The sequence below is a fragment of the Aythya marila genome (genome assembly GCF_965140915.1).
Source record: "Aythya marila genome assembly, chromosome: 2".
Lineage (NCBI taxonomy): Eukaryota > Metazoa > Chordata > Aves > Anseriformes > Anatidae > Aythya > Aythya marila.
Window position 1 is genome coordinate 335774 of NC_139043.1, and position 24597 is coordinate 360370.

General features: G+C 56.6%; 1 protein-coding gene across 4 annotated transcripts in view; it reads right to left on the reverse strand.

Annotated features, from left to right (window-relative positions):
• The window catches only part of AGAP3 (ArfGAP with GTPase domain, ankyrin repeat and PH domain 3), a 131002-nt gene that overhangs the window by 49135 nt on the left and 57270 nt on the right, over positions 1–24597 (reverse strand). For 2 of the 4 annotated variants that reach the window (XM_082753944.1, XM_082753942.1), the window contains exons 7-9: positions 20577–20704; positions 12004–12159; positions 8093–8185 (exon numbers count right to left, since the gene is read on the reverse strand). In XM_082753944.1, coding sequence (XP_082610070.1) covers positions 8093–8185; positions 12004–12159; positions 20577–20704 — 377 coding nt within the window. Of the gene's footprint in view, positions 1–8092; positions 8186–9461; positions 9600–12003; positions 12160–20576; positions 20705–24597 lie in introns of those variants that run through there. The other 2 variants (XM_082753945.1, XM_082753943.1) reach the window with 2 other exon arrangements.

Sequence of the window (24597 nt, forward strand, 5' to 3'; positions counted from 1 at the left end):
TCGGATATTCTCTGATTCCATGATTCTGTAACCTCCTCCCCATCGCAGTTCTGCCTCCCCAGGACATCTGCCTCTAGCAGGGTCTGACATTGTACCAGGTAAGACTGGAGGTGGGGAGGGAGACCGAAGACAGAGCAACAAGCCAGGCACAAGGGTGCTGGAGAACGGATTGAGGGGAGAACATCAAGTATTCTGCTGGCAGGGAGGAAAGGACAGCATGGGGACAAAAGTATGGATGAATAACAAGAGTCTGGGAAAAAAACTGCATCTACCGACTGCCGGGCCTGGGCTCTCCGAAAGCACTGTCTGAGCAGACGTCAAGACTGGCTGTTCCTAACGTGGCAAAAATCTGGGCCCCAGGCCAGCACCTCCTCAAAAACCTGGAGAGACTGTCTCTGTCCTGCCAGCCTCGGCATATTTGGGGGCCTCATCCCACTGCCTAGAGACTGAGGCCGCTGCGCCTGCCCAATGGAAAAACACAACAAAAACAATGTAGGGTTTGGCACATGCTGGGGTAACAATGCTGCACAGACATGACCATGAAATCGGCGATAAATGATGCAGAAAAGGCAGAAGTGCTCCATGACCACTTATGCTCAGTGCTTGGGAAGCAAACAGTGTGAAAAGGAAAAGCCTCCTACTCGTACAAGGGGAAGCTGAAGCAGAGTGGTGGGAGCTGAACTGTTTTGGTGGCAGGATCTGATCCCTTGCCTTCAAGAGCTCCGAGAATTAGCCGAAGAGCTTGCTCAGCAGTGTTTAAAAGGTGCTGATTTTAACATGCCTTAAAACGTAGGAGCAGTCCAAAAGCTCGTGCCTTGCCAAGATCTGCAAGGGGAAAAGCAATGACCCTTATAATTGTGGCCAGCCAGCCAGACGCTTACACTGGGCAAAACGGTCAAAAAGCCACCACAAGAAGTGATCAGCAAAGAATGAGGGGACAGCAGTGTAACTAATGCTGATCAGCGTGGAAATAGGTCATCAGAGAAGTGTGGCTCTGCTTTCGGTAAGATCACAATACCTGATGGCAATGGTGGCTGTGTTGACACAGCATTGTTTAGGATGTTAACTGAGCAGCACATACATTAAAATCCAACTGTACAAAATCCATACGGCCATTAATGCATGGAGTAAAAACATTTTGGTCAAGTGAAAGGTCTCCAAATATAACCACAAATGAGAAGACAAATAATCAGAAATGGCAAATCCATATCCAGCATAAGTATTTGTATATAGGTCCAACCAACCTGTGTTTGATTCATGCTATTTAGTCAACATCTTCCCTAAATGAGCCCAAGGAAAGCACAAAAACAGGAAACTTAAAGGCAACATAGAAACTGCACAGAGTAAATCGCTGGAGGTGACCGGTCATTAACACAAATTGTTTTGTATCACTTGGCAAAACGGGCTCCTGAGAAGAGCGTGGATTCCAGCAGGACTCATGCCAGGTCCTGCACCTAGGAGCAGGCTGCCAGACCCCTCGCCAGGACTCGGCCGCTCTGCCCAGGTTCTGGCCTACCACGGACACAAAGCATCGTCCCCAGCACCACTGCTGGGCTGTGCGTCTCCCACAGGGGTGCCTGAATGTTTATTCCTCTCACTTGTAAAGTCTCATGTATAAAGACAGTTCAATATTACACCATCTCATCTAGATAAACGGTAGGTTCTCTGTATCTAAGAACATTTGTTTGGTATCTTTCAAACAAATCTGCTCTAGACCAGACCGAAGGCACGAATTTGGCTCAAAGTCACTGGGGGCAGCTCCCTGGCTCGTGGGCACAACGATCCCTTCTGGCTTTAAAATTGCTTCAGTTCTAGAGTCTGACCTGCCAACACGTCCTGCAAACCAAGAACTCCAGCTGCCTCTCCTCTCCTTCAGGTGTCTTCAGCTCAATACACCTTGGTGCCACAGAACTACCTACTTGAACGTTTTCGGGCTGCTGCAATCACTATCAAGCCCCCAAAATGTGTTGTCTGCAGAGAAGAGTTCAGCGGCAGTTAGTTCAGCTACAAACCTGGAACTTTACAAATTGAACACACGAGCAAAACCAGGCCTGGAAACAGAGAGTCAAGCACTGGCAGCCCATTTTTTTCAAGCCAGAAGGCACAAGAATCCAAAATTGGGAGCAACTACACAGTCTAAGTAAACATCTAATAAAATGGGGGGAGGGGAAGGGGCCCTTAAGGCCAAACACTTGCAAGAAACAGCTGAATCCAGGGATAGAGCCGTTAGACTTGTTCTCTGCTGCTGTATTAGAGATTAAGGCAGGGGACAGCAGCTGGGAGGATTCCAGTTGTTAATGGTGTTGCTGTGCTGGGTGCATCAGGGTCACCCACTCCGCCACCCATCTTCTCAAGTCCAAATGCTTCTGTGCTTTTGAAAAGAACTGTGCACTCAGTCACACAGTCTAAAATTTTGGGTAGACCTGTGTGGTGTCAGGAGTTGGACTCGATGATCCTTATGGGTCTCTTCCAACTCGGGATGTTCTACGATTCTCTTTTCTGATGGCAGAAAGTGGAGGTTTGGCCTGCAGCACCTGCAGAACTGTTTCTTCGTGGAGGAAAACCCCCACGACAGCTCGAAGAGAAGCAAGAAGTGGCGAGGAGGACAAAGCCTGGTGAAACACAGGAGGATGTGCTGCGGGCAGGCACAACCCTGCGGCACACCTCGACCCCTCCACGCAGGTGCCCCGTGTGCCCTGGTGCAGCTCCTGGCCACGTCTGCAGGCAGCCGGGACCCCCGCAGGGCCCCCCCACCGTGACCACGTGCAGATGGCACAGGCTGCTGCTCCGCAAGCTCCCCCTGCTTCTCACAGGGCGCTGCATGAGATGCGACCCCTCCACAGGTTTCCTCCCAAGCATCAAAGTCTTATGGGAAGGGAAGAAGCTGCCGGAGATGAAAAGCGAGAGCCCACCTCTCTCCCTCTCCTCACTTTTCCTTCCTCTCCCTGCATTTTGTCGGCCAGCACGACCGTCTCTGTTGTGTTTGGATTGTGGTGGAGCACAGTAAAAGCAGCAGCAGCAATATGCAGCGTAATGAAGCAGGGAGCAGCGATGGCCCCCAAAGGACTCGTTTACTCCACAAATCTCCCTTCCACTCACTTTTTGCTAAGAATTTTAACACCAAACTTAATTGTAAAGTCGCGTATTGATTGGAAAATGCAAATGGCAATTTAAATGTAATCTAAGCTCCCAGCATGATCCCAGCTCCCAAGGAGGAGGAGCCACCCGCCTTGGGCCCTGCTGGAGTGTGTGGCCCAAACTGAGCCGGGCCAGGGACCTGGGGCCCCCCGGGCTGCCTGTGCACTCAGTACAGCATTCCCAGAAAGAATCTGGTGCATGTGCAATTAGGAGCTCATTCCTAGTAACAAACAGCTGGGGAAGCTTAGTCTCCCGGCCTAATTAACCCAATTCTCAAAGACAAGCGTCCAGCTACAGAAAAGCTCTTCCAATCCTGCAAGACCTCCTGAACGTATAACCAAAAGGACATCGCCAGCCAAGGGGTCCTGAGCACGGCGCAGAGCTGCACACCAGCAAAGGCACGGGCTGACTCTGCCACCGCAGGGGAAGGAGGTGCTGTCCTAAGTGTAGAGGGGCCTCAACACGACGTGCCTCATGCGTCCCATCGCACATCTCCACCTTCCCTAGATGTGAGTGGGGGGTAAGTGAGACAGAGCAGGCCACCCAGAGGGGAGCTGTTCTCAGCTGTGCTGAAGGAGGTGGAGACAAGGGACAGCCAGCCACCACGCATCATGGCAGCATACGTCCTCCTAGAGCCCTTCCTCAGTCGAGCAAAGTCTCCGTTCTGCAACACCTAGCTTGGCCTCTCGCTTTGTGGTCAGCCTTCCCAGCCATCAGCCTGGGCGCTGGGCAGAAACCCCAAGCTCTGAGCACCAAACACGGTTGCTCGCAGTCCCTCGCTCTGCAGCCCTCTTCCCGCAGAGCTCAGGAAGAGATCACTGGTCTTAGTGACACGGCCTCAGGAAAGCCACAGGGCACCTACCCCTTCTACTGCTCCACATCATCCATCAACTTCAGCTTTCAGTAATTTGAGCTTGCACCAAGCTTCTTCTTCCAAGCAGAGGAATTAAATCACTCCCTAGGTTATCTACTGGTGGCTGCAGCACCCCAAGCACAGCATTTGTTGCCTTTAGCCATGCAGTGCACACAGAATCATAGAATGCTTTAGGCTGGAAGGGACCTTAGAGCTCACCTAATTCCAGCCCCCTGCCATGGGCAGGGACACCTCCCACTGGATCAGGCTGCTCAAAGCCTCATCCAGCCTGGCCTTCAGCACTTCCAGGAACGGGGCATCCACAACTTCTCTGGGCAACCTCTTCCAGTGCCTCACCATCCACAGTGTAAAGAATTTCTTCCTTATATCTATTCTAAATCTCCCCTCTTTTAGTTTAAAGCCATTACTCATTGTCCTATCCCTACATCCCCTCCCCAGCTTTCCTGCAGCCCCCTGTAGGTACTGGAAGGCCGCTACAAGATCTCCCCGGAGCCTTCTCTTCTCCAGGCTGAACAACCCCAACTCTCAGCCTGTCTGTAGGAGAGGTGCTCCAGCCCCTTCATCATCTCTGTGGCCCTCCACTGGACTCATTCTAATATCTCCCTGTCCTTCTGGTGCTGGGAGCCCCAGAGCTGGATGCAGGGATCCAGATGGGGTCTGATGAGAGCAGAGCAGAGGGGGACAATGCCCTTCCCAGCCCTGCTGGCTGTGCTGCTTTTGATGCAGCCCAGAATACTGTTGGCTTTCTAGGCTGCAAGCACACATTGCTGGTGGTGCATCAGTTTCACTGTCCATGTCACTGAGGAAGATGTTGAACAGTGCCGGTCCCACCATTTAACATGTGTCAGTGACATGGAGAGTGGCACTGGGTGCACCCACATGCTGAGCAATGTGACAGTCTGAGAGTGGCCAGAGGCAGAGGATTCTGCACGTCTGTCACTGCAGCGTAACTGGCTCTCTGCTCTTGTATGGCATGCAGGACTGCCACAACATGTGAATCTGACCACAGTCCCTGATCTTTCTCTGCCCTTCAAAGAGATGGCAAGCAATGAGACCTCCACAAGCTTCCAAAAGGGCAGCTCCACATCGGGGCAGAGCAATCGTCACCCGCCCTGAATCTCTGCTCCTGTTCACACTGATGAACCTAAGTCACCTCCCTCTCTTGGGGTGTTACTGGGAGGGGGCTGATGGCACAGCAGGGATGGTGAAGCCCTGCAGCACTCTGACATTGCTCTGTATCCACTGTGCTTTGTGTCCACACCAACCTCATCGCCCCACAGCCTGTGTAGGATATCAGCCTGTCTTCTCCTTCAGGAACAAAGTTCTGTACCCTCCTGAGATACTGCAGAACAACCATTTAATTCAAGCAGTGGGAGGCAGCAGCTTCCGAGTGCCAAGGTATCTCTAGAGACAGGTCACAGCCGTGCTCCGGGGCCTCAGCACTGCCCCAACAACTCCAGCACGGTGCAACACAATCCGCCAGAGCCCTGGGAGGGAGAACCATTAACATAAACCAGAGCCCACCGTTCTGACAGCCAAAACACTGCTTCCCCCAGCATCACTGAAGGCTCCTGTAATAATATTGCCAGGATCTCCTCTGCAAACCAGCTCCCACAGCTCTGGCTACCTGAGGAACCGCTCCTGAACCTGGGCAGGGACCAAGCTCTGATGAGGCAGCACTTTGCTCTGTGCTCTGCCGGCGAGGTGCTGCTGTACAGACCGGCCACTTCACACGGGTCCTGGACCAGATGGGCTGTTTGGCACCTACTTCTTGCGAGGCACAGGAGTGAAGCACATGCTTGTTTTTGCAGACCTAGGCTTTTGCCTGCCTCCACTTGTTCAACGCGGTAATACCACTGCTCTGCCTACAGCACGGAACAACTCCACAGTGCCTCAGAAACACTGAAAACTCCAGCAGAACAGACAAGGCCAGGCCCAGTCAGCAACACACAGAGACACAGGAGCAGGAAAAGAAAGCATCTTGCCCTGCTGATTGAAAGGAAACCCTGGAAAAGGCAACCCAAAGGCCCAGAGACCAAAGGACATGGAAATGCTTCCAGGATCAGACCGGACCTCCTGCAGTCATCCAATTTTCCAGTCAGCAGTGTGGTTTGGGGGAGCCAAGTCAGGTCGCACTCAAGGCTTCAGCTGCTGTACTCAGCCTCCCCGTCCCTGCTGCACAACTTCTGCCACTGCTTCTCCCACTGGCTGACACAATCAGAGCGCAGAGGTGCTGCCACCACAAACCAGCTTGCACTGCGCTGACAGGCAGCCAGAAGGCGTAACACCCAGCACGGAGACAGGGCTTGGACCGTGCTCCTCGTAAGCCACCAGCTCGGTGCTAGGTGCTGTACAGGCGCACTCATCACCTCCAGCCCACAGCCCCTCCTGCAGGGTGAGCAGGGGCAGCCAGCCCTGCTGGGAGTGGAGGGGAGCAGCGTGGCCAGAGGGGAAAGCTGCCTGCCCATGGGAGCAGTGGAAGGAACAGGTAAGGGAGCTGTGAGCCCTGCTCCAGCCAGATTAGAAAAAGGACCCACACTCCGGAGAGAGGAGGGCCATGACCTGGCACACACCAATATGCCCATGCTCAGGCTGTGTGTGCCGCTGGCTCACTGGAAGCAGAGCCTCCCATGTGAGACCCCGCAGCCCCTGCCCAGAGCCCGGCACTGCTTGAGCTGCCCCTGCTCCCCTCCTGCCACTCCAACACAGCTCCCTTCCAGTGCTGCTGCCCTGTCCTGAGCGCTGTCCCAGTGGCTCTGACCCAATCCTGCCTTGCACTAACTATCACTGCGTGGCAATGCTTTGCTGGACTGGAAAAAGGCAGCAGGATGGAGGAGCTCCAGTGGTGGCAAAGTGCCCCTTCTGTGTACCCACTGCCCCGTTCCTCAGTCACCCTGACCTTGCCGGGTCACACAATCATGGAAGTTTAGGTGGGAAGGGGCCCAAAAGCCCCCCAGCACCACCCCCTGCCATGCCCAGGGCCCCCTGCCCCCAGCCCAGGCTGCCCCCAGCCCCATCCAGCCTGGCCTTGGGCACTGCCGGGGATGGGGCACCCCCAGCTCCTGGGGGCAGCCTGCGCCAGGCCTCACCGCCCGCAGAGGGAAGGATTTCTTTGCAATTTCTAATCTAAACCTAGCCCTTTAGTTTAAAACCATTACCCTTTGTCCTGCCTGGGTGCTTCCCGAGGTCTCTTTCCCCAGGAAACGTTCAGCACAAGGTGGAACCCACTCAGGACGCGGAATCTGCATCCTCCCACCCCACTGTTCCTGCGACACGGAGCTGGGACCGGCCCCGCACGCACAGCAGCTCAGCTCGTGGGCAGGCAGGGCAGAGAGAGGCCAGCTGGGGCCAGGGGAAGAAAAATGGAACTGCAGCAGCAGGCACAGAGTGCATGGCACAGAGTGCATGGCACAGAGTGCATGGCACAGAGTGCATGGCACAGGCTCGGCCAGGTGCTGCATGGCGGTGTGTGGCTCGGCCTTGCCAGCAGCGCAATGAAAGCCTGGTGGAAACACCACGCAGCCCCCCCGCCCCGCCTGGCTCCCTCGCTCGCCCAGGTATTACTGATTGCTGCTTTCTGGCTGCCAGACAGGGGCAGGCAATGCTCTGGGGCGCTTCCAGGTGGCTTGAGCTTTCCCAGCAGCCAGGAGCCCAACGGGGACGAGCAGCTGCCTCCCCCTGACACAGACGGGCTCACGGGCACTGTGCTCACTGCGTTTTGCCGTTGCCCACCTGCCCACCATGAGGAGAGCCCCCTGCCTCCGGCCACAGGGCACCCGGGCAGAGCGGAGCAGGAGCAGAGCACCGAGGCTGCGGGGGCTGCGCGGGGGCCGGGGAGCGGGCGCGGGGCACGGATGCCCTCTGCTGGAGCCGCTCTGCAGGCCGTGCAGCCCCCTCCCCGCACCCAGCGCCCGCGCCCCGGCACGGGTGCTCTCGGGTCGAGGCAGGCGTGCAGTCCCCAGGCACCCACTCGGGTTGCTCCAGGCACCCCCGTGTCCTGTGCCGAGCGAAGGCACCCCTGGCCTCGCGGCCCCGACCCAGGGAGCCTGCCCTGACTGGGGATGAGGGGAGGGATCGAACCTGCTTCATGGGAATGGCCCTCCCGCTGCCGATACTGTCCGCTTTACACTCCGGCACCTTCTTCTCCCGCTCTGGGTCCGCGCCCTTTCGAGACTGGAAGAGAAGAGACAGAGGTCCATTAGAGATGGGAGACGGGAGGGACGCGCACGGCCCCGCCGTCCCCGTGGGCTGCCAGCGCAGACCCGAGCAACCTCTCTCCCCCAGGCCGGGGCTCCCCGCACACGGAGCAGCCAGCGTCCTGCCCGTCCCCTCGGGGGACTCTCCAGCCCCGGCCTCCCCGCAGCCTGGCCTGTCCCCCCACAACTGCAGGCAGAGCTGTCCTAGCAGAACCGGGCTACCTGACCCCCCTCCCGCGGGGCACACAGGACATGGCGACAGACAGAGATGGCATGGGATGCAGGTGGAGCATGGATGGAAGCAGGAGAGGCTAAGGCAGTGAAAGGAAGTCACACCTCTACTAATCCAACAGATTTATTCTGGTAACACACTTGCACCATACAAAGTAGCACAGGTCACCGGGCAGAGATACCAGCCCCTTACAAAAGAGCATGGACAATAAATATCTATCACACGGCTAGAGAGTTGAGAGCAAAACCCGCCAGCCCCCGAAGGCGGCTGCGGTGAGAGCAAACTCCAATAAATACAATATGAAATATACAGTCTGTTGAGCAGAACTCATTCAAAGTGCTTAAGACAGAGGAAAATATCAAGTCATACACGGCATGGAGCACAATCAATACATTCAGAATCACAACAATGGCAGAAGGGCAGCGGCAGCGTCTCTCTGGAGCGTCCTACACACCCCCTCAGTCCGGGAGCGCCCCATGTGCTTTGGATCAGAAAGGGACACGAGCCCCACGCGCCTGGGACACCAATTCACTGGCTTTTGGGCCCAGAACAAAACAAAGAGATTGAAAGAGAAGAAAACTAAAGAGACATAGATGGCTGCTCTGCTGCGAGGAGGAAGAGGAGGAGGAGCAGGAGTCCATGCAGGCTGCAGGAGGTGCAGTAGGGAGGAAGGAGCTGAGTGCTAGCGCAGGCGCTAACAGCAGCTCCCGCAGGCAGCAGCAAAGCGTCTTTTGGCCCATCCAGCTCCACTCGCTGCTGTCGCCCGGTCCCGGCGGGTCTGCAGGTCTTCCCATCCCATGAGGGTCGTCCGCCTGGCATCCCCGAGCATGGAAAGTGCCTAGACAGCATCCAGCAGGCCCAGAAATGTCCCAGCTTAAAGTGCAGGCGCAGGCCGTCTCAGCGCTTCCTAGACTTTACATTGGGGGGATTTAAAAGGCTCCTGCGTGTCTCCGAGGGGGGGACCCATGCTGGCTGGAGGGCGGGCGAGCCTCTAATCTTAGATCAATCCCAGTGCCCATCCCTTATCCGGCCCTGGAGAGGCAATGAAAAGTGAGAGAATTTGTACAGAGGTGCCGTGTGTAACCACCTGGATCTTCTAATTTGGAAGGAGTTGGAAAGGCCTTTTTGTTGATGAAAAGTTGGAAACAGTGGCACATATCTGCAAATATCGAAAGAATAAAGAGTTTGGCAAGTTATACTCAGAACACGGACACGAGTCTGTCAGAGATGGGGCGCCAGCGGACAGGCAGACAGACAGGCCACAGAGCAGGAGCCGGCGGCAGCAGCAGTCGGGGCGGGGGCTCGGGCGGGCGGCTGTCTCCACCTGGTGGTCCCGGCACGCAGACCCCCGTGCCGGGAGCAGGGGCGCGGAGAGCGGGAGAGGAGAGGAGAGGAGAGGAGGAGGAGAAGGACAGGAGGAGGAGGAGGAGGGCTGGAGAGGAAGGAGACGGGCACAGCTCGGGGCTGGGAGCGCGGCCGTGGGGGCTGCGGCTGCCCCCGGAGCGGAGCGCGGCCCTGCCCCATGCTGAGCCCCCACAGGGCAGCCCCCGGGAGCACAGGGACGGGGGCTGCAGGCTGCACCTATGCTGCCCGCCTGGGTAAAGCTAGTGGCAGAAAAAGCCTTCCCTTCCCTTCTTCCCTGCTCTTCCTGGCCCTGTCCCACTGCGGGAGGAGGTGTCAGGAGCTGCTGCTGCTGCCACAACCAAATGGGGTGAAGACTTCAATGTGAGCCATGTGTGTGCACCAGCACAAGAGCAAGCGAGTGAGCGTGAGCCCCAGCACCACGGCAAGTGAGCACGAGCCCGGGATGAGCACAGGTGAGCCCCACAGCGAGAGTGAGCAAGCTTGAGCCCAGAATGAGTGAGCAAGTGAGAGCCCTAGACGGATGGTGACGTCCACAGCAAATAAGCATAAGCCCCGCAGCAAGCCCTCCTCCCCCCATGAGCGTGTGCCCACACCAGTGAGCTGAGCATGGCACTGACAGGCTCCAGGAGGAGCAAGAGAGCGTGAACATGAGCTGACGGCGAGTCCAGAACCCGTCGGCGCGCAGGCGAGCAGGATGGGTGGCAGCAGTGCATGAGCGCCCGTGCGCACTGGTGCACAGCAGCAAGCATGAGCGAGAGAAACGGCGGGGAGGGAGGAGCAGCATCCATCAGCGCTCGAGTGCAACAGAAAGCGTGACCACCGACAGCAGGAGACCGGCAGGGCACTGCCAGGGCGTGAGCACACGGAGGGGAGGAGCAGTGAGGGAACAACCATGCGTGCAGAGCCACGGGGCCGCTGCAAAGGGCGGCGTGAGCTGCGGGGAGGAGGCTGGGGGCAGCCCCCCGCCAGGCAGCGCAGGGGCAGGCACGTGCGGTGGGGGGGCTGGGAGCACGTGCACACAGAAGGGGATGGGGGGGAGAGGCGAATGGGGAGCGCATGGAGCATTCAGGACATCGGAGCAGAAGCTTCCAGGATGTCAGAAGCTGGGGCAGATGGACGCACTCCCAGCACAAGGAGCCGGGAGAATTTGGGATGCCAATAGTGCAGGGAGAGGGATGGGGCGCGTGAATTAGGGTGATCTGGGAGTGGAGCAACGGCAGCTGTTCACACGGGGCAGCGTGGTGCAACACGAACAATGACTTTCTGGTGGCCAGTTCCACAGACAGCAGACACGGGTGTACTGAGCAATGGTGGCTGGAAAGCACACTGAGATGGGGCGGAGAGAGGGCCTCAGCCCGGCACATTTAGGCGGGTACAAGGGGGAGAGGAGCACGTTTATGTGGGGGGCAGGGGACAGCTAACCTAGATACGGGGCTGAGAGTACGTGTGCGCTAACAGCAAGGGGAAGCTCACGGGCTGTGCTGACAGCAAGGGTAAGTCTGTGGGCAGGACTCCGTGCACGGGTGTGTGCACGGTGTGAGAGCATGCCAAGAGGCAGGCTGCAGTTCAGCCAGCAGGTAACAGCTGCAAACATCCCTGCACCCTGGGGCGCCGCGGCCTCGCTGCCTCCCTAACGCCTCCGCTCCCCGCTGCCCTCCCTGCCTGCCCCCTGGCAGTTCCCAGGCGCACTGCTCAAGTCACAGGGCGTGGGGCTCGGGTACCAGAGCGAGGGGCCCGGTGCCACGTGCCGGGCTCTGCACAGCGCCGTCTGGCACAGCCCAGCAGCAGGGGCTTCACGCCACGCTCTGGGGACGCCGTCCCAAGGAGAGGAAGAGCAGAGGTCGCTGGTGCTGTGCACACGCAGGGTGCAGCTCTGCCCAGCGACGATCAGAGCTCTGCTCACGTGCACGCTGCACACACACCAGCGTGCCCCGTGCGCACCCCTCGCTCTCAGGTGCTCACCCACGCACGCATGCACACCCCAGGAACGGTGCTCGCTATCGCGGTCCTACACATGCAGAAGGCTCCTTCCCTCCTGCACCCCCTGCGCCTCTGGCCCTCCCTGGCCAGCAGAGAGAGGTTCACCTACAGCCTAGCGCACCAAAGCCTGCGGGGCGAGACTGCTGTGGACCTGCTCCCTTCCCCTCTCCCGGCCTCCGAAGCCGCACCCCAGCGCTCCGCAGCCCCGCGTGGCTTACCGTGAAAATGTTGGAGCGCCGCTTGGACTGCTTGCGGATGGGGGTGGGCGTGTTGGAGGCAGCAATGGTCTCAATCCGCAGCTCTCGCTGGCTGATGCTAGGGGTGGAGGGCACAGAGGAGGAGTAGTCACTGAAGGCTCCTCCGCCGTTGGTGGCCTAGAGCGAAACGAGACAGGGACACTCAGCGAGAGGCAGGGCCGCCGGGGGCACGGCTGCAGGGACACCTTCTGCCTGCACAGCCCCGTGCACCGGGGCAAGGAGCTGCGGCACAGGACTGGGACGTGGGAGACACCCTGCTCCGTGCCTGGCTCCTATCCTGTGGGGGACCCTGGGAGAGCTGCTTCCCTTCTCTCTGCTCCAGTTTTTCCACTGGTAGAACAATAAAATCCTGGAATTGACAGGGAAAAGCAGCCAACAGTCCCAGGGACGCTGGCTGCGGTGCAACATGCCAGGGACGCCTGTCCTGATGGAGCCTGGTGTGGGGGCACGGAGGCAGCAGGAACCACACGGCCCCTCACAGCCTGGCTGCCTCTGTTCTCAGAGCAGCACAGGCCCAGCACAGCCCAAGCCTCGTGCTGCCTGCTGGAGAGAACCTGCCTCTCCTCGGGGGCCCCTAAACACAAAGCTGCGAGGAAGCCTGGAGCCGCCTGGCTCCCCGGCCCTGTTGGTCCCCCTCCAGTCTCAGCTACGATCCCAAGGGGGACGTGCAACCCTGAGTCAGGCCCTGGCCCCTGCAACACCTTGAAGCGTTGGGTGCCGTGAGTCGCGATCATGCTCGATGTGAAACTGCTGGGTTTGGGGTTTATCCGAGGAGACCTCAAGGGTGGCACAGGCCTCTCGTGCCTGTGGGCCTCTGTGGCCTCAGCTGCAGTGGCCGTGTCTGGGAGCACATGGGGCAACATGCTGCATCTTCTCTAAGTAGCTTAACTACTGGGAGAGGGGCAGGCCCAGCCGCACGGCTCGCCTGAGATGGGTTCCTGGCATCCCGGGCTCTTTTTGGCTGTTCTGATCCTCGAACTGTATTTTAAAAGTACGTTGAAGAAACTGCCCCTGCGGCCTAGGAGAGCTCTGGAGCCCTCTGGGGAGCTGCCAGCCCTCAGCTCACTTGCTGCAGTCAGCGGTGGCCGGGGCCTCTCCTGTGTGCAGAGCAGAAAGCAGGAGCACAGCACGCGTGGAACATGGATCCACCAAGGATGCTCAGTGAGAAAACACCGCCTGCACACTGTGCCTGGTGGGATCTGAGCCCTGCTCCGTGACAAGCAATTAAGAAACATTAGAAATGTGAAAGAGTCTGTACAGGCACAGCAGCTGCTGCAAGCCACAACCTAGTCTCCTAAAAAAAAAATTGCAGCTTTCACTCAGGCTATGTAACCCATAACTCATGCTACAGCCTGTCTCATCTCTTATGAGCAGAGGAGGAGAAGGCACACAAAAGAGAACTTGAGAGAGGAAAGTGCCACCCAGGAACCAGCCAAGCAGGGACCACTGCTGCTGGAGGCAGTGAGGTGTGCTGCAGGGAAGTCCAGTGTAGAGGGGGCCCGAAATAGACGTCCTTCATGGCCTCACATGGCTCCCTTCATGGGTTACGGTGTCTGTCCCATTGCCAGGACCACCGGGTGCTGGAGCAGCTCCAGGCTGGGCCCGCAGCGGGGAGGTAAAGCCTGTGGGGAGCCATGCAGTGACGGCCACCACCTGCAGCTGGGGCTGAGGGCCCTAACTCCGTGCTGCAGGCAGGGCAGCAGAAGCAAAAGGTGCTCTGCAGCCTGCCCAGCGGGGAAGGGAGCCTCACGCCACGGGGACTTGGGCTGAGCTGCTCCCTGCACCAGCCTGCCACCACACGCAGCTCAAAAAGGAGCAGGCAGCCAGGCAGCTGCTCTGTGGCTTCCAGGAAAGCCCTGCTGCAAGGTGGTGTCCCTGCAGGTGTGGGGCTTGGGGTGTCTCAGGTCTGTGCAGAGACAGGAACGCTTCTGGTGCACTGGTACCGAGAGGGGACCTGGTCTGCTTGCACTTCTCTGGGCAGAGAAGAGGCCGGGCACTCTGTGCGGAGTGCACGTCACCAAGAAGGTTCTCTGGAGGCCATCCAGCCGACAAAGCCTGTGCTGAACACGGGATTTCTGCTGGCAGGTCCCACAGGAGCCGGGACCACGAGGGACACGCAGAAGCAAAGCAACACGCCGTCCTGCCAGCGACTCCTGAAGACAGCCCCTGCACTCCACAGGTTCTGCAAACGCGGCGATGACTGAAAAGGTGCAGAAAGCGAGGGCCAGAGAGTGGAAGAGAATCTGCTGACACAGCCCAGCTTTATGATCAGGCGTAACACCACCTGCACAATCAGTATTTAATTGATGCATAACGTGCAAACTATGTCAAAAATAAAATTGAAGATGTATGAGGGAAGAGATGGTCGATGCTGCAACACAGAGAATGGGCTACCCAAGAAGGGGGGCAGGCAAGGCTGCCAGTAGCCCAGTGACTGCTCCGAGGTGCTCTCCTGGCTGCCTGTGAGGGCTTCAGCTGCCTTGTCAGCACGTTTATGAAGGCTGAGGTTCCTCTTCAGTTCAGAAGAGGCTGTAGAGTTTGAGCTCCTGCCACAGCAGCTGGGGCAAATACTGTTTATGTTAGGTGAGACATTAAAGCTCCTGACAAGAAACTGCTAAATTGCGTTTTATATTTTACATACTCCCTGTAACACTGTTTTAATTTTCTGCCGAGCCAGAAAAGCTTTCTTTACCCTGTAAATTTGTCTAGTGCTGGGGACAAGTAAAGGACATTGCCTTTCCTGACCTGCTGGTGTCCCACGGACACCCAAACCTCAGGAAAGGCACAAGGGCTGGAGGGTGCCGCGCACAAGCTACAGAGGCTGATGTGTGGGCTGGCACCACCCCATTAGTGCTGTGCAGAGGAGAAATCCCCCAGCAGTGCAGCCTCTGGTTACACAGGCAATCCTGAGCCACTTGACTGCTCAGCTGCAGCAGGCTGCCCAAAGGCGTCAGCAGAGATCCAGGGACCCGAAACAAATCCCAAGCATGTGGGAGAACCCTGACAAGATGACAGGTCTGGGCAGACGCCTCATTTTTGCTCCTGGCAGTTGTTTTGCTTGATCTACCTAAACAACCACCTGTGGTCGCTATTGCAACCTAAAACACGGTGGAAGCTGACGGCTTAGTAAAACACACGTAGGAGATCCTTCCTACCAGTGTGTAATGGGTGCACGCTGTGAACTTCAAAGAACACCGACAGTGCTATAGGGTGCTGCAGCAGGAAAGAACTCAGCCAAAGTGAAAACGTAGTAACCCTTGGTGTGCAAAGACAAAGGTGGAACAGGGAGTGAAATCTGGGAAGGGCTGTGAGAGGAAGAGTGCAAACAAGCAGCAGCCACCGACTCAGCACCTGCACAGGGACAGGGAAGGAGCCAGAAGCGTACAGACCACGAAACCACAGTGGAGGGCATCAGGAGCTGAGCAGGCTGCTGGACGCAGGCTCCCACGAGGAAGTGCAGATGCCTGCTGCTCGAGCTGCTGCAACACACACACCAACTGCTGGAACATGCTGCAACAGGCAGGGAGGTTCCTGGTACCGAGCACAGGTGAACTGCAGTTCGTGTTTCATTTCACTTGCAAACTTTAGGTTTCCAGTCCTTTTGTCTGCCCTCCTTAACTACAGTCTCGATAAACACTTTCTTTTTTCAGTCCAGAGGCTGTGCAGGACTGCAGACCAAGGCTGCTCTGTGAAAGTGGGGTGCACTGACCCGGGAAGGCAGATCAGTGGGGCCGGACACGCAGTGCAGAGGGACACGAACCCCAGGGGACTGAGCAGCCTGCAAGGTTCTGTGTGGGGTGCCTGTTACCTCCTGCCAGCTTCTGGGAACGAGTTCCCTGGCAGAAAGACAAACTTCCATCCCACAGCAAACAGGCAGCGATGACTCATCCCACAGCCTGGGGTACTCCTAAGGGCATCTCAGACCCTGAAGAAAGACGGAGAAAGGGGTAGGAACAGTAAGGAAATCAGGTGGAGGAACTCCCAGCGAGCACCTCAAGCCTCTGCTGGCCCACGGAGCCCCCACCCGCGCCCTGCAGGCAGGGGACAGGCAGCTGGCAGAGGGAGCGGGTGGCAGGGGCCGAGCGGAGGAACTGGAGCAGAGGAACTGGGCTCCCAGCCCATCCAACCTGCTGGCCCAGCCACAGCCAGGCAGGACACCCGAGAGGAGAGCCTGAGCCAGCAGGTAGATGAGAGCTTTCCCTGGGGACTGCTGGGCCTGGGGCATCCGAAGGTGTCTGAACGGGTGCCAGAAGCAGACCTGCTGCCCATGAGCCAGGCGCTGGCCCCGGCCCCTGCCCTGCGGGGTGATGCTGGGCACAGCGGTCAGGGTCACAGTGCTGGTGAACCAGCTGGGCCCTCGTAGGAAAACCTTGTCACAGCTGGCCTGCTGCTGCAGCTGGCATCTCTGCCTGGATGGGAGCACTGCCCTCTGTGGCACCACACGCTGCTGCGGAATAAAAACAAAATAACCCACGGCTCCCAAAGACAGAAAGGGAACCAGGGCAACTGGCTAGTTCAAGAGCTGCTTCGTAAATAGGATCACCCATCCTGCAAGGACACCACCACACTCCCTGCAGCACTGCTGCCACGGAGCCCTGCCCATTCGGGCAGCTGGCACGGCCACGAGGGTGTGGAAACCATCCATCACCTCTCAGCAGGTGGAGAAAGCTCTCCCACAGCTGGGTGACGAAACTCCAGGGTCTGCTGGGGCCTCTCTGCTCCCAGTAACTGCAATGGACTGGCCAGACTGCCAGGACACCAGCAGTGTCCGCTTCCTAAAAAAATAGTTTGGCCTGGAATATTAAACTACTTCCAGAAGAGTGGTCCCTAGGACTAGGAAAAGAAGCAAGGCCGTGTCCCAGCCCCTGCCTGCCTGTAAGCAACCCTCTGCAGGGACCAGTTGTCCCCAGTTCCAGAAGACCAGAGCCACCAGCAGCTCCAGAAGGCAGAGCTGCCTCGTGGCACCAGGCACTGAGCAGAATGCCCCTCTCCTCCTGGGGCACCACCATCCCCGGGCACACAGCTACAAAGGGAAACGCGCCCTGGCCGTAGCTGCTGCAGAAGGGAAGAGCAACAGTCCAGGGGAAAGGGCAGGCAACACCCAGCTGCACTACAAGACAAAACAAAGCTCCTAATTTGTATTCTTTGTCTGGCTTCTTTCCATCTCATCTCTATGCTAAATCCTGCACTCCCAAATCCTTCCTCGAGGTCCTCATCCCTGCCTCGGCACCTGCTAGCAGGGGCAAGTAAGAAACCCCGGAGAGATCCCCGTGCCCTTAAATAGCAAAAGGCAGAACAGCCCTGCTCTGCAAACACCCTGTCACTGATTCCTCCCTGCTGGTGGCACAGTGCCTGCCCTCTCCTCCCAGAGCTCCTCCTCTAGTTAGGGACCGCTGCTCTGGCTCCTGCTGGAGCCCCTGCCCTCCGCCTGCCACCACCACCGCAGCGCGCCCCTGAGCAGCGATTCCAGGCTCTTTTGCACCCTGGCTGCAGTAACTGCTGTGGCTTTGGCAGCTGCCTGTTTGCTGTGCTCGGTGCTGGCTGCGTTTCCTGCACGGGCAGCATGACACACACCCGAGTACGTGGGCTGCTCGGCCCGGGCACGTGACAAGCGTCAGGAACCAGCGCACTCGTGTTCCTCAAAGGCAGTTGGATTTTCTCTGGGGACACTGGGAAGCACTTCCAGAATCTGACTGCTGAGCCCAAGTGAGAATGCAGAAACGCTTCACAGTATTTCACCATCACTCACCAGTTCCACTACTTCACACTCTATTTTTAGGAGAAGTACTTTCTATAATGGAACAGAAATGTGTAAACACCAAGGCAGAGATTACTGCAGTGGGTCACTGGGAACCAAAAGGGTTTGTGGTGAAGCCACAGAACACCTGAGGAACCAAAATTGACTTTGATCCTCACTGTGGCATCCAGGTTTGCCGAGCAAAGGGACAGGCAAAGCTTTAGACAGGTGCAGAGCATGGATGGGGAAGGGAAGACAGAGACAGCAGAAGCTCCTAAGGACATGGCCTGTCATTACTGCTGACACTGCTGCCATCCCCGCAATCAATAACTACTTCTTGTTTAGAAAGGCCTCACAATTAGCTGCAATTTCCTTTTAGCTGCATGCTGCATTACTTCCCTTTAATGGCTCTGGTTCACCAGAACTACCTCGGTCCCTGCAGCAAAGCCACAGGAGCACAGCAGGGTACTGAGAGGAAAGGCCCTGCCTCAGAGCCCAGGAGCCAGCATTCACCTCTACACAGAAGTCGTCTGCAAACCGGGCTGAAAGGGATGCTGCAGGAAGGAAAGTGGGGATGTTTCTGAGCAAAAATCTCTAACAAAGCTCCTGCCACACTGTTTGAAACCTCTTCTGATGCCAAACCCTGCTTCCCCACGGCCGCCCTTAAATCCACCCCTTTTGTACTAGCACCATCTTTTCTTAAAAAGTTCTTTTCTTTCACAGCTGTGTATTTCTGAGGTTGCGTTTGGTCCCTTTTCAGCCTTTGCTTTTCTAAACTAAACAAGCCAAGTGCTTGACATCCTCTTGCATTAGGGTCTCCTCCCTCCCACGAGCCTATTTCTGTTCCTATGCCAGCTTTAATACATACTTACATGAGCGACTGGCATCAGACTGAGTCCGGCATCACCACACCCCATACACGGGGAACACATTTTTGTCCTCACTACAAACATGTGGCTAGGCATAGCGAGTGCCATTAGCACACATTTATCAGGACTCATTTCATACTTTCGACATAGAAGAAAATATTAAACAAGTATTCAGCTGCTCCCTGAAGAACACTGCTCATGGCCATCCTTCACCCTGCTCTGATTCCCAAACAGACTGCCCCTCATTCCCGAAAGTATTTGACTGTTTACAATTTGTCTGCTAAGAAAATCCTCTAAGTACTATACACACTTAAACCTACATTTTCTGGACTTTGCTCTTCACCTTGGATGCTTCCTGTTAAGATTCTCAAGAAGCCCCCACCATTGGGCATACTGCAGGGCACGGCACTGCTGCGTGTGTTTAGAAGGCAGCTGTGCTCTCTCTGCTTCCATCCTGAGCCCACTGGACACGAGCAAGCCCTGAGCACAACGCCAGGCGGTTCTGGCTGCCAGTCAGGGCGCAGCGTATTCACTTACACAGAGACTTCATCTGAGCTGGCCCGTGCCCAGGTGCCCTGGGGCACCAGAAGCTGGCACAAGTCTGCAAAAATCTGTACAGATCTACTCACAGTCCAGCACTAGAAACCTATACAGGCAGGCACAAGCTTTACATGGGTATGTCAAAAATGTTTATGTAAGGGTCAGAACAGTGGCTGCAGACATTACTCAGGCTTGTGTAAGAACAACCTCCCCGTGGTGGTACCAGAAGCTGTCCTGGGGCTTCACAGGTTTATACAACCTTGGGGTCAAAGCCAATCCCCTCATGAAGAAGCATCGATCTAGCAGTTTGTTTTCCTAAACTGGCTTTGCTTTTTTTTTTTTTTTCAGTTTTACATGCTCCTCTGAGTCCTTAGCTACTCTCTTCCTCAGAAGTCATTTCATCTGTTGCTCATTGACGAGGTGTCCAGGGGCTCACGGCTTTTCTTGCTACATCGCCTGGTGTCTTTAAAAAACCCAACTGCTGTATTTGCTGCTCCCCAGTCTGACAGCACGGGGCCAGACAGACAGAATTGGTGAAGTCCTTGCTACAGATCCTGTGATTTCAACATGACAGTTGCTTTGGAGATTTAATCTACTGGCTTGACTGCCCGAGAAGCAGTGGAGTTCAGTTTCTCACCTCTTTCACCAGAGAGCCAGCTCGGCATGTATGCACGTGCTGGAAACTGCAGCAGAGCCCTAATGCAACAAGGGTCTCCTTCAGCAGCCACCCGCTATGCCAGCCTGGCTCTGACTTGCCTCTTTTGCCGCAGTTCTGCTTCCCCAGGGTCACAGAACAAACACCTCCAGCTCCACCCTCACCCCAGCACCTTTGGCAGTCCCTGCTGGCCTGCAGAGCTGCACAGTGCCCTTTCTCTGGCACAGGGAGCTTCCAGAGCACTGCTCCCCCCTCTGTGCTTCCCTCTGAATTCACCGCTGACCACCCCCTGCACAGACACATCCCCAAGAAGCCCCCTGGCTGTGTATGTATGCAAGACCACCAGGCTTCTGGCTCCAAGGGGAGCAGGACCACGAGCCCACTGGGCTTGCCTGCACTGCTGAGACAGCCCAAGGCCTGGCTCACAGACCTCCTGCTCGGCGCAGGAGCTTCCCTGTAGGTGCTCACAGCTCTGCGGAGCTGCTCCAGGAGCACTCCACAATCATTGGAGACTGTGAGCTAGATCCAGGGGTTTGTACAGGAAGCCTGACCACAGGGTAAGCAGCGAGCTGCTGGGCTGTGCAGAGGAGCCCCAGGTGAGTGCTCTGCTCTTCCAGAAGTTACTCCATGGCTGTAGTGTGAGTCTAAAGCTAGGCTAACAGGCCGTGTACTGAGTGCCCTCAGGGGTGGGAAGCACGGGGACACCCTGGCTTCTCTTGTTCCCGTTTCCCACCTGATTGATGTGAACAGAAGGAATGGAGGCCGCAGAGACAGACGAATGGCTGGGTGAGTTGGGCAGGGACTTGCAGGGACCGATGGAAAGCTGCTGCTTCTTCCGTAGAGCCACCACCTTCTGAGCCACTGGAAGAAAGAAAGGGACAGGGTCAGAGTCCAGAATACAACTTCCCCACCCGCCCCCAAATTTCTGGACTGCTTCATTGACACCCAAACCCTTCCTCTGACCAAGGTCAACACCTGGGGCTCGGGCTGTGCCGCCCCGTATTAGCAAGAAGGATTTCTGCAGGACACCCAACTTTGAGATCCCGCTGCTGCCACTGCCACAGCGCACAGCTGTAGGTGACGGTGTGCCAGCAGCTCTTCCAGCAGGGCAGGCCTCCCAAGCTGAGTCCCCAAAGGCCACCCTGCTCTATTTGGGTGCCACACAGAGCAGTGGCTTCATGTGGACACCAAGGAGCCACCCAGAGCCCCGGGCTGCTGCCGGAGCATCCCTGGGCAGTCACTTCCCAGTCACCCCCTCACAGTGCCTACAGGAACCAGTTACAGACCGAGTACTTTGGGCAACGCCACCCCCATCAACCTGGGCTTGTGTGACACTCGTGGTCTCCCGATGGTCTAAAAACTGGCTTCAGAAACAACTCTCCCAGGTCCTTCAAGCTCACTGTCTGATGTCAAAAGCCCCAAATTCCACTTCAACCTTCCCAGTCTCCTACCATGTCAGGAAACACACAGCTTGACCAAAGAGGGTGGCAGCCAACTAGCTAGGCTGTGGGGAATCAGGAGACACACTGCATTTCTGTGCTGTATGTTCCTGTTCCATGCTGGCTGCATACCCCCATAAGCACAAGGAAGAACACGACTCAGGGTGCTGGGATCACCACAGGCACTGACCAGCACCACAGCTCCAACCCAACGTGCCTCCTGTCGGGCACCCTGGCAGCAGAGGAGCTGTCAAGTTTCCTTTCCAGAAGAATGGAAGATGCTGCACCGTACACATGGTGGGACTAAACCCATCTGGAAAAGTCAGATGCTGGTAACAAATGCAAAGTCCTGTTGGGCCACTGCTGCTACCTGCCCATCTGATAAAGCTGGAATCCTGTCCGGACTCCCAGGCTAAGCATTAGTCCCATAAATAGCAGGAACCCCTCCTACACCCACCAAACATACCCTGTTCATCTGCTGTTTCCTTCCTACTCTCCTCCCCTCCGCCCTCTCCTCTTGCCAGCCTCATCCACCGTTTGCTGTGTATGCATTTTCTAACTCGGACCAGGCACACCATGCAGAGCCCACCGCTGCCATCACGCCCCTGGGCTCTCTGAGGGCTGCCTGGGACAGGCAGGATGCAGGACTGGCGATGCCACGGGGATGAGACACCCCCAGCTAAGACAACGTGGCCCTCAGAGCTGGAACTTCATGGCCACAGCCCATAGCTTTGAAGCCGTCTAAGAGGAGCTGATCTCCGGGGTGCAGCAGCAGACCTGGGGCAACAGATACCAAGCTCGAGAATACCTCTGCTTGCCTCCCTGAAACTGAAAGGAGAACAGCTGAGGCTGCTGATTTAGCGGTGAATTTCTACCTGCTGCAAGTAAACCAAGGCTTTCGATGCAGAGCAGAGTGAGGTCTGCAGGACGCAGACCCCGATCGCAGGCAGAGGTGCAGTCTGGCCAGCAGGTTCAGTGGGGACAGCAGCACTGCCCCACACAGGCTGCCTCAGAAGAGTCCTGCTCCTGTTCAGCCTGGTGACAGGGAATGAGGGTGGCTCGCTGAGCTGCCACTGGCAGCTGCTGCTTTTTTCAGTCTCTCTTTGCTCTGCACGGAGTCTACGCGTGTCTTCGCTACCACTTATTGGCTTGGTGACCTGACGTTATCTGCTTGATGAAGAACTTCGTGGACCAGAGAAGGGGGGAGCACTGATGGAGCAGCAGCAGAGGAGCAGGGAAACCCATCAGGACTGGCTGTGGCTGGTGGAGGCCACAAGGAGTGCATGTTAGTGGGAGTTTTCTTGTCTTATTGACACCAAAGGGCAGAGTGCTGAGCAAAGACTTTTTTTCAGCCACACATTACTATTGAATGTGCATAAATTCATTGAACAGTTGTAGGATCAAACGTTCCCAGCAGAATGCCCACGGCAGGACAAACTGTAGCTAGGAAGACTTCAGGAATGCCATGGCAGCCAGAAACCCCCATCACAGTAAGAGGACGTCTGAGGACCCACAGCAGAAGTCAAAAACCGTTCCAGACATCTCAAGCAGAGCAGAGTCCAAACTAGATGGGGCATGACATGAGAAGATAAGGTCCTGCACAGCCTGCAGGGGAAACCTTTTTGCCTTGCAGGACAGGAGACTTTACGCAATTCAGAACAGCTTCCCAGAGTTTCATGGAAAAGGAACATTCAGGTCAGGAACTTTCCCAGTACCCAGGATACAGCAGGTCCTATTGTAGAGGAAAAGGCAAGGTGAGAGGGGTCTCCTGGAACAGGCAGACTGAGAACATCACCAGTGGGAGAAAGCCAGGGATGGAGGAAGGATTCAGAACCACTCACCAGCAGCTGCTGCCTCAGGCCAGCAGCCTGGCACCGGCTCTGCCTTGCTGCTAGCCCTGGACCGTGAGTGGTAACAGTGGGACTCCTGAGGAGGCCAGCAAACCACACAGCTGTGTTAGAACCTCACCGACCTTATCTGGGGCATCTTGAGGGCGGCTTTCAAGTTCCTGTTCGGTGGGCAGAGGTTCCTCCACTTCTTGAACATCATCAGGACTTTTTCAAGGATAAGTTCTGTCGTCCCATAAGACTCTGTCTGGGGTCATTTGCTCGTGAAGATTTCTTTGCTCGCCATGCACAGCTCTTTGCTGTACAACCACTGAGCCCTGTCCCTCAGACTGAGCCTCTGTCCGGATTCTTTGACTGACATTTGTTTGCCAAATGTCATGTACGATGCTGCTGTATGTATTAGCACTTGAGCATCACACGTGGCATTTTAAAGTGTATCATTTGCACTCTGTCCTTGACATTCTGGAGCAATCTCCCTACAGATGCCCCCAGGAGCGGTCAGTGTGGGGAGGATATGGGGATGCAGAGGCAGTGCATGTGAAGGTCTGTGATGACCCACCCAGGACCCTGCAGAGAAATCCTCAGCGGTGTGACAGCACCTTCTGAAATCACAGGGCCTTGAACAACCCCTGTACAAAACCTCTTGGCCTCTCTATGAAGTGCTCCTGCCGAACAGCCCCCGAGAAGAGCCACATGCTGCCCTGCAAGAGGCGCGATGCTGCCCATCGCTGCGGTCCTGGAGCAGCCAGTTCACAGCCCCGCAGAAGGAGTGACACCCCGTCACGGTGCCCACTCAGGACACAGAAACCCACACAGCCCCACGGAGGGAGCCAGGACCACCCCTGGGCTTTCAAGCTGAAGTCCTGGACTGCACCTTGCTGCTGGGAGGGGAGACAAACAGCAGCAACACTGCCAGTACCTCAGCAGCAGGGGCCCGGCAGGCAGTGAGGAAGGCCACCAAGCTCTGCTGTGCTCTGCCAGCTCTGCTCTCCTCTCTGGTGCTCGGAGCCCTGCGAGGAGAGGACTTCACAGGACTTCTGTCCCTGGGCTTGCTGCTGAGGTGAAGCTCGGGAGCCAGCCCCAGCAGTGGCAGCACAGCTGCTGCCCTCCCGTGCATGTCCAGCACTGAGCCTGGGTCGTTTTCCCAAAACACCACCAAAATAATCACTGACAAAGGGCTCTTGATGGTTAGCTCTCTAACCTCTGCTTGATACAGGAATTTTCTTAAGATGAAGCCTGAGAGCTGAGGCACTCTCACACCGATGGCTCCTTGCTATTGTCCTGGCATCCTCCAAACTTGAGGAGATTTCTGCATACAGCAGTCTGTGAAGGCAAGCTCGACAACAAAACTCTTTAACCCTACAACTCCAAAGCCAAGAAATCAGAAGAAAAGTTTCTCCCACCTCACCGTGAGCTCTGGTACCTGTGAGAGGACAACATTAACCTACCCCTTAGAGCAAACTCACAC